This window comes from Syngnathus leptorhynchus, chromosome 16, assembly GCF_054491065.1.
Source record: "Syngnathus leptorhynchus isolate UIUO chromosome 16, UIUO_Slep, whole genome shotgun sequence".
In the NCBI taxonomy this organism is placed as follows: domain Eukaryota; kingdom Metazoa; phylum Chordata; class Actinopteri; order Syngnathiformes; family Syngnathidae; genus Syngnathus; species Syngnathus leptorhynchus.
In genome coordinates this window covers 3,815,466-3,829,111 of record NC_141210.1, presented here as the reverse complement: position 1 = coordinate 3,829,111, position 13,646 = coordinate 3,815,466, and the positions used below count along the sequence as shown (strand labels likewise).

General features: G+C 44.9%; 5 protein-coding genes and 3 non-coding genes across 11 annotated transcripts; 5 read left to right on the top strand and 3 right to left on the bottom strand.

Moving 5' to 3' along the window:
* Window positions 1-251: 251 nt before the first annotated feature.
* Window positions 252-1,074, bottom strand: aanat2 (arylalkylamine N-acetyltransferase 2). Its single transcript, XM_085933516.1, has 3 exons — window positions 906-1,074; window positions 647-801; window positions 252-557 (listed from the first exon to the last, which is right to left on the bottom strand). Exons 1-3 carry the CDS (start codon window positions 1,072-1,074, stop codon window positions 252-254), a joined length of 630 nt encoding a protein of 209 aa, XP_085789642.1.
* A 1,116-nt stretch (window positions 1,075-2,190) lies between these two features.
* Window positions 2,191-7,086, bottom strand: mgrn1b (mahogunin, ring finger 1b). 3 transcript variants are annotated; one of them, XM_085934672.1, is made up of 17 exons: window positions 6,985-7,086; window positions 6,722-6,897; window positions 6,433-6,551; window positions 6,264-6,352; window positions 6,037-6,183; window positions 5,726-5,843; window positions 5,571-5,637; window positions 5,436-5,479; window positions 5,295-5,342; window positions 5,151-5,219; window positions 4,930-5,089; window positions 4,747-4,856; window positions 4,393-4,601; window positions 4,136-4,247; window positions 4,019-4,064; window positions 3,852-3,956; window positions 2,191-3,407 (listed from the first exon to the last, which is right to left on the bottom strand). In XM_085934672.1, the coding sequence occupies exons 2-17, from the start codon at window positions 6,807-6,809 to the stop codon at window positions 3,295-3,297; spliced, it is 1,644 nt and encodes a 547-aa protein (XP_085790798.1). In that variant the 5' UTR covers window positions 6,810-6,897; window positions 6,985-7,086; the 3' UTR covers window positions 2,191-3,294. The 3 variants fall into 3 exon arrangements, with proteins under 3 accessions (XP_085790798.1, XP_085790799.1, XP_085790797.1); XM_085934673.1 differs by adding an exon at window positions 3,499-3,548 and having other exon boundaries at window positions 6,722-7,063; XM_085934671.1 differs by having other exon boundaries at window positions 6,722-7,063.
* Window positions 7,087-7,529: 443 nt separating this feature from the next.
* cdip1 (cell death-inducing p53 target 1) lies at window positions 7,530-10,510 on the top strand. 2 transcript variants are annotated; one of them, XM_085934130.1, is made up of 5 exons: window positions 7,530-7,595; window positions 8,298-8,467; window positions 8,549-8,695; window positions 8,782-9,064; window positions 9,169-10,510. In XM_085934130.1, exons 2-5 carry the CDS (start codon window positions 8,392-8,394, stop codon window positions 9,278-9,280), a joined length of 618 nt encoding a protein of 205 aa, XP_085790256.1. In that variant the 5' UTR covers window positions 7,530-7,595; window positions 8,298-8,391; the 3' UTR covers window positions 9,281-10,510. The 2 variants fall into 2 exon arrangements, with proteins under 2 accessions (XP_085790256.1, XP_085790257.1); XM_085934131.1 differs by having other exon boundaries at window positions 7,535-7,595; window positions 8,371-8,467.
* Window positions 10,511-10,512: 2 nt separating this feature from the next.
* On the bottom strand, window positions 10,513-11,275 carry polr3k (polymerase (RNA) III (DNA directed) polypeptide K). Its single transcript, XM_085934134.1, has 3 exons — window positions 11,020-11,275; window positions 10,851-10,938; window positions 10,513-10,725 (listed from the first exon to the last, which is right to left on the bottom strand). The coding sequence occupies exons 1-3, from the start codon at window positions 11,128-11,130 to the stop codon at window positions 10,598-10,600; spliced, it is 327 nt and encodes a 108-aa protein (XP_085790260.1). The 5' UTR covers window positions 11,131-11,275; the 3' UTR covers window positions 10,513-10,597.
* Window positions 11,276-11,469: 194 nt separating this feature from the next.
* On the top strand, window positions 11,470-12,929 carry rps11 (ribosomal protein S11). Its single transcript, XM_085934133.1, has 5 exons — window positions 11,470-11,539; window positions 11,844-11,984; window positions 12,171-12,246; window positions 12,435-12,564; window positions 12,761-12,929. Exons 1-5 carry the CDS (start codon window positions 11,525-11,527, stop codon window positions 12,882-12,884), a joined length of 486 nt encoding a protein of 161 aa, XP_085790259.1. The 5' UTR covers window positions 11,470-11,524; the 3' UTR covers window positions 12,885-12,929.
* On the top strand, window positions 12,021-12,105 carry LOC147044184 (small nucleolar RNA SNORD35). The gene has a single exon (XR_015068576.1). It is a non-coding gene; the product is annotated as a small nucleolar RNA SNORD35 (small nucleolar RNA).
* On the top strand, window positions 12,285-12,368 carry LOC147044183 (small nucleolar RNA SNORD35). The gene has a single exon (XR_015068577.1). It is a non-coding gene; the product is annotated as a small nucleolar RNA SNORD35 (small nucleolar RNA).
* On the top strand, window positions 12,612-12,691 carry LOC147044182 (small nucleolar RNA SNORD35). Its single transcript, XR_015068578.1, has one exon. It is a non-coding gene; the product is annotated as a small nucleolar RNA SNORD35 (small nucleolar RNA).
* Window positions 12,930-13,646: the final 717 nt, after the last annotated feature.

The window sequence follows — 13,646 nt, the reverse complement described above, 5'->3', positions numbered from 1 at the left end:
GCAAAGAGAGTAGAAAGTGCCCCCATGATCTGATTTCACATAGAGACTGCAACAGTCATAGAGGAAGTCCAGGTATGAATGTTTCACACATAACCCAGCAAAGAACGGACATTGGTGCGACTATGCAATTTTCTCAAGTCTCCCGACTTGGCTGAAGTGTATTTTAAAAGTCAGATGTGACAATCTCCACGGCATCCGCCATCCAGCAGGTGTCAAAGTGCATTTAAGGCAGTCTTCAATATCTGTTTGAGTTAGCAGCCGCTATTCCGCCTGGCGTATGCCTGTCCGCCCAGCAGGTACTCCATCTCCTGGAAGCTCATGTTAGACACGCTGATGGCTGACGGGCCTTTCTCCTTGAAGCCGGCTTTGAGGTAGAAGGGCACCAGGAAGTCCTCGCAGATCAGCAGCGCCCGACGGGGGTGCGGCATACAGCGCAGGTACTGCAGGTACCGCCACAGCAGGATGGAGCCCTTGCCCTGCTGCCGACAGTGGCGGTGCACCGACAGCACGTGGATGTGCACCGTCGACGTGTTTGGCACGTGCAGGGTCATGGCCTCCTTTGAGACAAGCAACAGTAAGATATCATACCAAAGTGAAAAGTAATTCGAATTGAAAACAATTCACGGTGACATCATCGACTTCTGACCTGCGAAAGCCTCTCTTTGTCCCACCCGGTCCCGATGATGAAGGCGACCAATTGGCCCTCCTCGAACCAGCCCAGCGATAGCTCGGGGCACTGACCCACAAAGTGCAACACCTCTTCCAAGGTCAAAGGGCACTCGCCGGACACTGAGACGAAAGCTGGAGGCAGGGGGTGAGGAAGTGGAGATGATTTAGTACTTCTCAAAATGATGAACATAATAAAGTTGGAAATGGATTTAAAAGTCAAAGGGGACATTGCTGACCTTCTCTCTCGATCTCAAACACGCTGATGGCATCCTGAGGCGTGAGGTTCCTGAATTCGCTGGCGGGCAACGTGTGTCGCCTCTGTCGCAGTGGGTTGACCACCCGGACGGGCGTCTTCAGGAAGAAGGGCTTGAGGAAGGGCGACGAGCCGCTCAGATGCTGCGTCATGATGCCGACGTGTCCACCGGCTGCTTCTCACAAAACGAATGTTGTCGGCTTGTTGCTTTCCTGGTCGTGTACGCTCTGAGCTCGGATGTACTAAAGCGTGTTGGTGCTTGTGTGGAACGCCTTGTTCTGTCTCCTAATCCTCCCCCGTGACCGATACCTACTTGTGCATCATCTTGTAGTAGCACTTTGACAAATGGGGCTCAAAATTCCATGTTATAGTTTTATGTACATAGGCAAGCAATTACTGCAAAAATTGTACGGCTGTAAAATTGTTAAAGCAATTTTTTATTTATTAAGAAAGAATAATCATGAGAAACATGATTATTCTTTCTTTTTTTTTTTTAGTTCTTATTTGATTTTAGATCAAATTTTGGTTGATTTTCTTATTGATTAAACTTTGATTGCTTTTGAATTTGATCCCCCCCAAAAAAATCCCCTCACTGACTTATAATGAATGAATGTATGATGTTTTAAAATTGGCTTATTTTGAGGTAATTTGGCATCCAGACAAATTTTACATTCTTCTTCGTCTTTTATCGATGCCGCCTAATTACATAGTGCCCTCTAGTGTTCAGGAGGACTTATTTTTGATACAGGCTACAATAAGGTGGTGAGGAGACGTGCAGGTGAGTGCTAAAATGTCAGCAATGACAAGAAGATATTCTCGAACTTATTAAATGTGCTGCCTCCGACTTCCCGATAATAGAAGCATGATTTTGAGTGAATATATTTGATGTTGTTGCAATGTTTGCACAATTTGGGGGATCAGGGGCACGAGGAGCTCATAGAATCCCACGCTGGGAGATCTGCTTGTCTTGCTGTCTGGCTGATTTGACCCCCTTAATGAGGTTTAAGGCACGCTAATGAAATGGATGTTTACATACGGCCTTATCACGGTTTCAAGGAGACCTCACACGTGCCAAATGACCTGATATAAGGCTTGTCAAAATATTAGGAACAGCTCAATCCTTGTTATTTGCGTTGACAAATGTAATTGCGTGTCAATGTCATTTTGAATTGCGCTGTTACTCGTATGAACTCATTGATAATATAAAAAAAAAAAACGGCATTCCAAATTAACTGGCTCAACTTAAGACACTTTTGACATAACGACTGTTTGCTCTTTATTGTTTTATGCACATGCTGCTAAACTTACAAGAGGCTTGAACACAGCATTTTAAGGATGGGAAACAAACTAACCATCTGGCGTTGTCCTGGATACCAGGGCCGTATATGGTCTGAAGGAGGGCAGGAAGGCACGGCGTCGACTTAAAAAAAAAAAAATCACATACGTAATGCTTGCATGGTTGGAGAATCTAGGTATTGATCAAATGCATGTCATAACCAGCAATTGACAGCTATATTTAATATTGCTTAATTACAATAGCTGTACATAAAATCTCCAGGTTGAGTGCAGTTGTGGCGTACTGGCAAAATTGTTGAGTGCAACAAGCAGGCAAACTCAAGGCACAGAGATGTACAAAATGCTCCTCTTTTGTTTTTTTTCTTGCAACTACATCACATAAGCAGAAGGTGGCGCTGTCACACATGCAATTGAAACATCTTGTAGCTATTGTTTTACATAATGCAGTGAGGACCTTGGTTGAGCATTTTCGAATTTGCCTACTTTTGAGGGAGCTTCATTTAGATAGGCCATAACCTTGTCTAATTGAAAAAAAGTGCTGTCGCCATCATGTGGCATTTATATGCAACTACAAATCTTTTTGGGTGGCTGTGGCAGAGTTTAAGAACGGGAGTTCACTGTACACCGTTTATGCATTTACTATGTCAAGATAAGTATCTTTTTTTTTTTTTTTTTTGCCTAAATAACATGTATATTTGTATAGTATACAATTTGAAAAGTAACACAGGATTCTAGTAAATGTATGAGTAAATTTCATATGATTTAAATAATGAACCAAGGCATCTAGCTGTTTAAAATGATCATGGTAAACTCAGGAATGGATTATGAACCATTTGGTCAGAGTGCAAAAATCATTTCCAAAACGCACTAAGATGTCACATTATAAAAAAAAAAACATGACTGGTGAGTAGCGTATTAAAACACAGACAGATGTTAAAAAATAGATATGTCTGCAGTGGAGTCAAAACAGGAGGAAATGTGCTTTGGAATCCACATTGGGAGAGAAAAGTATTTTCCGAAGTGACGGCCCTGATGGGAGGTGGGATGAAAAGTTGTCGAGGCAGAGAGCGAGGACGTCAGGGGAGGAGATGCTCGTCTTCCCGGTGGAAGCTGCTGGCGGGGCACAGGAGAGGCTGGCTGGAGCAGTTGGTGCTCTGAAGAGTCAGACTCTCCGTGGACTCGGACGACCCTGGGGGGGGGGAGACGAGGCTTGAGACGGTGAGCCCGTCGCCCGCGCGCAACTACGGAGTGGCAAGAGCAGGACAGGAAAGCCTACATACCGACCGCGCTTACTCCTCCATACCGATAGAGCAGGAGTCGGGACCGAGTGCTGGTGAGGAGGAGGTGGAGGAGCGCAACGAGAGGAAATGTTAGGAAACGAGAGGCGCACACTGCCCACGTGCAAAGCATCCGGAGTGAAATTGAGATGACAGAGTGGACACTTAGCACCCGAAAAGCCGATACGCTGAGACGACACTCGTTGGTCACGACATTAGGTACACTTCATTATTATTGTGAAGGCCTTGCCTTGGATCTCCTCGAACTTAATAGGTGTACCTAATTAGGTGTCCAGCGAGTGTACTCTTCACCCTCAGGAATTCGCTGGAAATATTTTATTCGCTATGTGTCACACCTGGCAACGACAGGTCGCCCGCGGGGTCGCTCTCCGTTTTGGTCAAGCTGCTGTGTTCGCTTCCGCAGTCCTGGAGGATGTCTGCGCCGGCATGCAGCCTGTCCTCTGAAAAGGTAAAACCGATGTCGCTCAACGGCACTGCCCAAGTTTCAAATTGACGAGCTCACCGTCATCCGGGGACAGAGAGTCTGCGACGTCCTCGGTTGCGGTGGCCTAAATATCAAGAGGACAATTTCGCTGTTAGTTTTGTCTGACTGTTCTAACGGCGAGTGACGTCATCTTACATCGGTGGGAGCCGGACTGCTCGACAGGAGCGTGTGCGGCTGAGCGTCCGACATCTCCGACAGCTTTTCCTCATCCTCTTCCTGGATGGGTGAAGATGGGGACCTCAGGGTGCTGGTGGAGGGACACCAGAGAAGGTCATCATTATTTACATGTTTTAGCGCTGCTGTTTTGGTTAGCAAAGGAGCCCAAATGGACTCGGTTGATGACTATATGGTTGTATGAGGTATTACAGTTTTTTTTTTTGTTTTTTTTTTACCTGTCAGGTGATTTGCTGACTTTGCCTTTCTGCAGACTGCTGTCGCTCAAATGCTCCGGGGAACTCAGCTGTCGGCCGCTGTCGCCACCCGAGAAGTTGATGTCGTCATATAAGGGCGCCGAGGGAACGGCGGGCGACGTGGACCTCAGGCCGTTCAGGGCCTCCAACAGTGAGACGGGCTCAAAGCCAGGCGGGACCGAATCAGTACCCTGACAAACAGTCAGACTAAATATTAGGCAAGTTCTTAAAGATTCTTAGATACTACCACACCGATACCACTTGACTAGCCCGAGTCAGTCTGGAAAAAAATATATATATTGTGCATCCCTACTTAATATGTAACCGGGAACCTACTGAGTGCTCATCGTGGTCCATCGTCTGTGCCAGAACAGGACTGAAGGAGACAGGGGAGAGCGCTCCGGGCTTTTTACGCACTGCTCGAATCTGCAGCAAGGCCCTGAAGGCTGCATGGGGAAAACACGAGGTCCGAGTGAGACTGTGCCGTCTCCCTCAGAAAAGGAGCACGGCGCCACTTACGCAGTCTGCAGATGGGACAGTTGTTGGCTTGGTATCGCAAGGTGTCAGCGCACGAGTTGCACAGGCACAGGTGTCTGCACGGCAGGATGAGCGTATCGCGCAGGTCCGACAGACACACCACGCACTCGTTGCTGTTGTCGCTGGTCTCGTCGTCGGACGGCTGCGCGCGGGGAGGAGACGTTGGAACGAAACGTCCTCGTCGGCGTCTCGCTTTCACGCACCTTAGTTTCTTGGTTGTTCTTGTTCTCAATGCCGTAGATCTCCTGTAAGAGGTAGCTCACGCGGTCCACCTGCAGGCAAACGTTCCAGAGGTTGAAACTGACTCTCATACTATGCCCCCCCCCCCCGATATACATGAAACCTACAATTTGCTTTTGCTTCAGTGGCTTGACGGAGAAACTGCCATCCACGTGCTGCGGGAGAAGAAAAGCACAAAACAAACGTGAGTTGGCATCATTAGAGGACTTTTTTGTTATCGAAGCCGATTACTTGAGTTGCGTACGTACTCGTTCAAAGGCTGCCAAAAGTACGTGAGCGTGTCCGAGGCAGTCTTGGAAAGAAAGCACACATTTACTTTTTTATGGTGAGTGTGCGTGTGTGCGCGCAATGTAGCTCACTATCTACCCCAAACATCAACCTACCATCCCCTTCGTCGACCACTGCCTGGATCACCATGGGAAATACCCCTCGGTCCAGGTCAAAGTTGAGCTTTTAAAAATAAGACAATACAAAAGAGGTATTTAATTGTGATTGTCTTATTTTTGGTTAAACCACGTTTTGGGTGGCAAATACTGACGTCATCATCTTTCCACTCGTTGAAGTCTATCTTGAAAGAAGGCATGGAGAACTGCTGGCTCACGCCCCTCTTGTAGTGGACCGTCTCCGAGGCCATGGATGGATCCTTCGGGCTGTACCTTCACGGAAAAATGAACCCAAACGACGATTAGTTGAAGGTCTGAACATTGGAAGACGAACCTATAAAACTAAAGCATTCAAATTAAGACCAATACAATCCCCATGATGACAAACGTCACTTGAGTGCAGTATCCATGGCAACTCGCTGTTGCTAAGGACCAGAACCAGCGCTGTAGAAAAAAGGATTCTTACACGGCCATCCCATTGGAAAATTCCTCAAAAGCATGGCAGTAGAGAGTGATGGCCACTTGAGCGTCTGCGTCAAATGTGAACTCAACGCCGTACTGAACCTTTGGTTTGCCGCCCTCCTCCACAGGTGAGTCAGAGTCATCTTTATACCTGAAGATGGCAAGATTTGACAGGAGTCAAATATACTCCTTAAAAAGCCTACCAAGTCGAGTCAGCCAGATCGTTCATACCGAACCAAGCGCAACGAGTCCTTCCGAATGTTCACCAGACTCCTTAGGGTTTTCACGGGCTCATGGGGTGCAGGGGTGACGTAGGGGAACTGTAGGCACACAAGTTTGCATCATTACGCTTAACCTGAAATGCTCCATTGTCACACATTTCTAATGCGGTTGTGTTCACCTGCACTGGCCTGTTTCCCAGGAAATTTAAATCCATATTTTCCCCAAAAAGGTATCCCTCGGGATGTGGTGTGTCAAACTTCTCCCCTCCCATGAAAAAGTGGCTCGCAAAATAATTCCCTGTAGGAAAAGGATGAGGCTGATAACAGTTTACCAAAGTAAATACCAAAAACACATCTACATAACGCTTAGTAAACATAAACAATAGTCACAACTACTTCGATCGCTCCTACCAGTAGTAGAACTAATCATTTGGGAGCCTTTATGACATTATAATATCGCTGACTAACCAGATTTCGGTGGAAACCGATAGGCCGAGTTCGCCTGGATGTCGATATCCTCAACACCAGCGATTCTGCGACTCAGGATGGATCCCATCTTCGTCTTCCTTCGCTGCCTAGCACTACGTTAGCTAGCAGCCAAGACGGCCAACGGTGCGTCAGCAGCTGCGACCACACTAGGACAACTGTAGCCGTAACGACAAATCAAGAGGTCACGTAATACAATTCGATTTAATTCGACATCGCGATTGACTTGTAGATAGCGGACGCACCGAATCCAAATAGGAAACTAGACGAGTTGTTGTTTTGCCAGCGATATGCTAACGTTAACGCAGTGGCGCGATCTGATTGGCTGATTTCTCCGATGTGCTTCCTGAGAGAGGGAGCGTTCATTTTGATGCACCGCGGCGCCCGGTAAGGGAGCGGTGCGTTGATGAAGTCACTGGGAGGTCAGGCGGGGCTTTTCGGCGTGCGTGTCTATTAAATGTATTAAACTGGATTGAATAGCAACTATCAAAACAACGCACAAACAGTGCCATGATCAAATCTGAAGTTCATGTTAAAAAATAATACTCCTGACATGAGTATTTCAATGACTACCAAATGTTTTTCCAAAGTTGATCATTTTTTCCGAAAAATAAAAAAAAAGTGCTTTAGTTGGATAGTTATGCAATTGCCGTACGTTGTACGTATAATGCCTATAATTATTGTTTACATCGCTTTCCTTAAGTTATATTCTTGGGGAATGGAAACAAACAATAATCACTTCAATATTATTGTTTTGATTTATTTACATCACATGTAAATCCGGTTAGCGGATATCGGAAATCGTCATACGGTGACTTAACCACCCAGCGGACGTCAGGATTACTTCCTGTGAGAGGTAATAGCTGTCAAACACGTTAATTGTAGTGTTTTATTTGACGAATCGTATAGTAATATTATTAGCTGTGTTTGTTTTGCTTAGTACCTCCATGTCTGCCTTTTCGTGACTCGAATGGCGACGCGGCTAACGTTAGCATAACAAGCTACACTCGTCTGGACAAAACACAATCCTGTGGCCATTAAGAGAGTACTTATTTTCTTTCTGGCATGTTTTCTAGTATAAACAAGACGAAAGTACAATAAATAACGATAGCATCTCCCTGGCACAGTATCCTCGCGAGGAGCGATTCTCGCGTCATCTGTCAATTAGCTAGCGTCATTAGCCGCGGTTTCTACAGTGGATTTATGTAACGATAACGTAATCAACACTCGAGCCGATAACGCGCATTGCTTTGGAATTTTTTAAAACCCATATCCACATTTGTGACAATGACGTAATAGAAGTGATCAGGGTCTGCCTGTTCTTGTAAGCTTTGAGCAGGATAATCTCAGGATTTAAATAAAAGATCAGCTTGCTAGTAGTCGCGTTCGTAAAACGAGACAAGAACACAAGTGTAACATTTATCAATTAAATGTGATGTCATAGTAACAGTGGTGCACACCAGAAGTTATAACTGTCCCTATTTCAGGAATAATAAACACCTTGTTTACCTCTCTGACCATGTTTACAGCTAAAACTGTGCTGTGTTTTGTGTTGTAGCGGTGTGAAAGCATCCCTTTCAAGTAATCTAATTAAAAGAACTCTGCGTCCAACGCATTCCCCATCCCATCAGAGTCCAGTCTCCCAGGTCAAGATGTCTAGTGATCCTCCTCCGCCCTACCCTGGAGGTCCGAGTGCTCCCCTCATTGAGGAAAAGAATGGACAAGCGGGTACAAATGAAATCAATTGTGTTGACTGTGTATCTGCCATGCGGCACACTCCTTGACTTCCTCGTTCTTGTTTTAAAACAGCTCCTGTAAGAACGGGCCCCCCGCAGAGTCAACCTCTACCTCCGGAGTACGGACCGCCCCCGTATGAAGGTCCGCACCTGGGCTTCCTTCCGCCGCACGTCCCGGGAGATGGACCCATGCCAATGCATATGCCCTCGCCATCCCAAGGTGAAACGTCTGATCCTCATAAAGTAGCTATTGTAGGAGGTCTCCAAGGTCATCCATTATGTTGTCTTTCTTTTTTTCTTACAAAGGTGGTATGTACCCGCCGCCCCCCGGCCACTTCCCGCACCCCATGCCAGGCCACATGGGCCCCGGCGGCCCCGTCCCCTTCATGCACATGGGCAGCCACACGGCAACCACCGTCATGGCCCCGCCAGGAAGCGCCACCACGGTGACCGTGCTGCAGGGCGAGATGTTCCAGACATCGCCGGTGCAGACAGTGTGCCCGCACTGCCAGCAGGCCATCGTTACGCGCATCTCCCACGATGTAGGCCTCATGAACACCCTCTTTTGTCTCTTCTGCTTCTTTGTGGGGTAAGCCAATCACAGAAGCCACTTAACAGGTTCAAGTTGGGAGCAAACAATTTTCTGTGTTTGATGGATCTGGATGGGTTTTTCAAGTTGTCGTTCCATTTCAGGTGCGATCTGGGCTGCTGCTTGATTCCCTGTCTGATCGACGACCTGAAGGATGTGACTCACACCTGCCCTTACTGCAAAGGTTACATCTACACGTACAAACGTATATGCTAACCGCCACTGACGCTCGCTCGCAGCGCCCTGCTGCCCCTCTCCCACCTCCACCCTTACGTTCGCAGCTTGTTTCCCCACTTAATTTGTCCTTCCAAACGCAGTGAGTACCTTGTAGATATTGTTCATCTCATACATTCATGCGGGCAGCATTTTTTTTTGTTTTGTTTCCTATTTTATCGGGCACAGTGAAGGCTTGGTGTGATGTTACATGTGTAAGTGAAGAAGTCATTTGTATGGAAGGGCTGTGAAACTGGTCACTTTATTTGAAGTCCTCTGTAAATCTTGCCATTAACTATTCTTTATTTACAGATTTATTTATCTTGAGTATTTAAAGATATATTTTAACATGTCCCATTTGAAGACTGTGAACATTTGTGTCCATGTCACCGGTTTCTTTTCTGATCCCTTCTTGAATGTGAACATGCCCACTTTGATGTAGTTTTTTTTTTTCTATTTTCCAGAATCATTTTTTTTAATCTTCCATGCTTCTTTCAGTATGCACAAAAGTGATTGACAGTTGAGCCCCCCCCCCCCCCCCCCCCTTCATGATGTACTTAAAAATAAAAAAAGACAACATATGCACTTTAAGGACAAAAACCCCTCCAATATTTCGCAAAAAACGTAAAAGGCATCATAGTTGAGGCTGCTTCTGGCTTTGTTGTCGATAAATCCCTCCATAGGTGCACTTAAGAGGAACATGTATGAATGTGTATGAATGTGATGTCACTCTCGACTGTATCACCGTCAAAATTGTCGGGTGAATGTTTGTCGCAGGAAAGAATGCTGAGAAACAAGTTACATTATTGTCACACCCATTTAAAGATGCTTGAGACTATGTTCAAAAATAGGAACTAGCTGCCATAATGCAGTTATTACATCCCAGAGTTACATCATGATAATATATTCCGATTTAAAACAATTGTTCATCAACAGCATGCCCCCATAAGTAGCTTACTACTTTACAGGTACCGTGCATTGAAATGCAAAATAACGCCATGACTAAATGTGTCAGTTGCATCTTTTTTTTTTTTTTTTTTAAGGCTTGCAAAACTGTGCATATAATAAAATAAAAGTTTTATTACAAAGTACTGTACATGCCATTGTGATGGTAAAATTGCCAGTCCGCTATGCTCTCAATGTGTGTGATCTGTACAATTACATTGAGTCAAATTTGTTTGACAGGTGTACATAGCTACTATTTTATCAATAAAAATCAAGTACATCATTGAACGTGATTTGAAGAAATGATTTATTTTTACATATGATTACCGAGCCTAAATGTAGGTTAAATAAAATGTCGAAGTGAAAAATATTCGTTTAATCTCTCCATCTATGTCCACATTGGATATTGCAGCATTTGTAGAAAGTGGTCATGGGTTCATCTGCGGATCTGGTCTGAATCTGCATGAAATATGCTCGAGCATGTCCGCACTTTGGACAGGTTTCTGTACACACACACACACAAAAAAGGACAGAAATTGACACTTAAATTATTGGCATGTTAACTGGAGGAATACGGAGACATAATTGAATGCTAGAATAAATTGTTAACGATTTAATATCAACTCACCAGCAGTGGAATCCACGTTTTCCCAAGCAGCAGCTCCACCCAGAACGTCATCCACCTCCTTTAACTTGGGATACTTTCTGTTGTTCACCTATAAAGAGTAGAACGTGTCAAAAATTAACCTCGAAATTGATCGTTTAACGAGGTTTACACGCCGCGTGTTCAATCCCACCTTTCTCGTGACGTTGTGTATGTAGGGACAAGTGTTACATGCAAACCTCAGGCACTTCTGGCCCTCTTCGACGATCAAAACATTTCCACAGGTGGGACAAAAAAGAAGCATGTTGGTTAAGATACAACGCTACTAACAGCTTGTTTTTTTTTTGTACGCGATTAGTGTAATGTCACGCCAGTAAACTAGCAAACACACGAGTTTCGCTTGTTCCAGAATCAAAACATAAAACGTCGAGGTGGCGTAACTCTTTTTAGTGCCCGGTCGGAAACAAGAGGCATATGTTTTTAATAATCATTTGTGATTTAAAGTGACATAAAGTGATGTGGTGATATAAGTGATATAAAATACATTGATCAATAACAATTAATTTGCGACATCTTAAATAAAAACAAATACAAAATTTAACGGAAATAATGTTGGCGGGATGCGTCATTTCCGGTGGCTCTACCTCTTCCGTGCATCGTGAGCACATTCGGGCCTCTTTACAACTCGGCTTGGCAAGATGGCGGACGTACAAGTATGTAAGAGAAAACGGCCTTGGTGTTTGAAACGATTTTTTTTTACATTTAAACTAACAAAGTTCGGTTTTATGTCATACATGTTCACATGTGAGCCATATAAACCGGCAGGGGTTGTTTTAAAAAGAAATTGTATGTATTTTAGATGAGGAATCCGTTTTTGCTCCGTGCACCCTCGTGTGACGCTAACCATTTAGCCGGAATGCTAACGTGGTTAGCTTAGCTTCCGTCGCTCCTTCTCAAAATCATCTATGTCGTTGTTGTTGGCTGTGATGTGAATGTGTCTTTCTATTCATTGTGCAGACCGAGAGGGCTTATCAGAAACAGCCTACAGTTTTCCAGAACAAAAAGCGTGTTCTGGCCGCCGATGGAGGCAAGGAGAGCAAAGAAAAGCTCCCCCGTTACCACAAAAGTGTCGGGCTGGGCTTCAAAACCCCAAGAGAGGTCCGTTTTAAGTCCCATTCTTGCATTACTTAAAGCTGCATGTGATGTTTTTCTCACGATGGTCTTCCTAGCCTATACGGGTTCTGACGATGACGCCTTTTGGCAAAGCTGATGCAGCTAAATGAAACACAAGTGTCGCATTTCATTTATTCATTTGTAATTAAAATGCTTGTTTTGTCTCCTCAGGCTATTGATGGCACTTACATAGACAAGAAATGCCCCTTTACTGGAAACGTCTCCATCCGTGGCCGTATCCTCTCTGGTCAGTATCTTAAAAATGATTTACATTGATGCCTTGACTTCAAATGATGTTTATCTCACGATGGTCTTCCTAGCCCGCCGGGCTCTGACGAGATCGCCAAATGGCAAAGCTGATTTAGTCTAGTGACAGCCTCAGCATTTTCCTGTAATTTGTAGAGCTGCTATCATAACCTTTTATGTGTCTTGCAGGTGTGGTGACTAAGATGAAGATGCAGAGGACCATCGTTATCAGACGCGACTATCTGCATTACATCCGCAAGTACAACCGCTTTGAGAAGCGACACAAGAACCTGTCGGTGCATCTGTCGCCGTGCTTCAGGTACCTTTCATCTGGTATTTAGATCTTACCGGCTCTGCGTTTACCTCCGCAAATGATGTTTTTCTCACGATGGTCTTCCTAGTTTAACTGTGACGACATCGCCTTAAGGCAATACTGATGCAGCCTTGATGCACAATGTGTAAAATTGAAGTTATTTGTTGCTAAATGTTTTTGTTCTTCCCCTTTAATCACGCAGGGATGTCTCGACCGGAGACATTGTTACGGTCGGAGAGTGCAGACCACTCAGCAAGACTGTGAGGTTCAACGTCCTCAAGGTGACAAAGGCGGCTGGCGCCAAGAAACAATTCCAGAAGTTCTAAGCCCGCTCGCAGAAATTTTACCGTCACATAAACTGTTTGAATAAGCATCGTCTTGAGTTCTTATTCTTTGAATTATTCTGCTCCATATTACCTTACAAGCTAGCAAGCGTTCTAAGTATCCCGATTAGTGGAAACATTTTGGTATAGTGGCTCAATCTCATGAAAGATTTGTGCTGTGCCAAATGTTCTTGTTTATTTCATACATTGTGCAGTGGAGAGGGAAAGGTGTTAAATTTAAATGTCCACACAACATTTAAGCAAACTAGGCTTTTGTAAAATAAACTAACTTCAACTGAAACTTTGGGATGCACAACTAAAAGTACTGTTATAGAACACTCATTGTCATTACTTAAAAATCAAATTATCCAATGGTCAGTTCCTGAAGGGGGAGTCGACGTTGGTTCGGTGTCTGGGATATTGGGTTCAAAGGTTGCGGTCAGATGGAAGCAATACCACATGTCTCCCGCAGACGGCGCACTACACTTGGAGTTTAGTAGCGTACTCGGATTTCGGTCGGTAGTTAATTATTTTTGGTGATTTTAAAACAAATATTTAGCCACCAAGGAAATAGTTTGAACAAAGAAAAAAATTGTTTAGTCCACCCTACGATAAGTCACGGCTCAAACTGCGCTCTCCAGCCCGATTGACGAAAAGGGAGGGGGCGGATGTGGGCCGCCCAAGCGAGTTCGCGAGGATTTGTCAGCTCAGCTGGCTGTGGCTGAGTGTGGTAATCAGCCGCCGGGTTTGTGCAAGACTGCGTGC

Excerpts from the sequence above, each read along its gene's own strand:
- aanat2 (XM_085933516.1), bottom strand. The coding sequence starts at position 1,074 with ATGACGCAGCATCTGAGCGGCTCGTCGCCCTTCCTCAAGCCCTTCTTC. Across the intron at positions 802-905 it reads GTTTGAGATCGAGAGAGAAG|CTTTCGTCTCAGTGTCCGGC; the intron begins GTCAGCAATGTC and ends CCCTGCCTCCAG. Across the intron at positions 558-646 it reads ACAAAGAGAGGCTTTCGCAG|GAGGCCATGACCCTGCACGT; the intron begins GTCAGAAGTCGA and ends CTTGTCTCAAAG.
- mgrn1b (XM_085934672.1), bottom strand. The coding sequence starts at position 6,809 with ATGGGATCCATCCTGAGTCGCAGAATCGCTGGTGTTGAGGATATCGAC. Across the intron at positions 5,220-5,294 it reads CACTGAAGCAAAAGCAAATT|GTGGACCGCGTGAGCTACCT; the intron begins GTAGGTTTCATG and ends GTTTGCCTGCAG. Across the intron at positions 4,602-4,746 it reads TGGACCACGATGAGCACTCA|GGTACTGATTCGGTCCCGCC; the intron begins GTAGGTTCCCGG and ends ACTGTTTGTCAG.
- cdip1 (XM_085934130.1), top strand. The coding sequence starts at position 8,392 with ATGTCTAGTGATCCTCCTCCGCCCTACCCTGGAGGTCCGAGTGCTCCC. Across the intron at positions 8,468-8,548 it reads GGAAAAGAATGGACAAGCGG|CTCCTGTAAGAACGGGCCCC; the intron begins GTACAAATGAAA and ends GTTTTAAAACAG. Across the intron at positions 8,696-8,781 it reads TATGCCCTCGCCATCCCAAG|GTGGTATGTACCCGCCGCCC; the intron begins GTGAAACGTCTG and ends TTTCTTACAAAG.
- polr3k (XM_085934134.1), bottom strand. The coding sequence starts at position 11,130 with ATGCTTCTTTTTTGTCCCACCTGTGGAAATGTTTTGATCGTCGAAGAG. Across the intron at positions 10,939-11,019 it reads TACACAACGTCACGAGAAAG|GTGAACAACAGAAAGTATCC; the intron begins GTGGGATTGAAC and ends TACTCTTTATAG. Across the intron at positions 10,726-10,850 it reads AAACGTGGATTCCACTGCTG|AAACCTGTCCAAAGTGCGGA; the intron begins GTGAGTTGATAT and ends GTGTGTGTACAG.
- rps11 (XM_085934133.1), top strand. Across the intron at positions 11,985-12,170 it reads GCTTCAAAACCCCAAGAGAG|GCTATTGATGGCACTTACAT; the intron begins GTCCGTTTTAAG and ends TTGTCTCCTCAG. Across the intron at positions 12,247-12,434 it reads CCGTGGCCGTATCCTCTCTG|GTGTGGTGACTAAGATGAAG; the intron begins GTCAGTATCTTA and ends TGTGTCTTGCAG.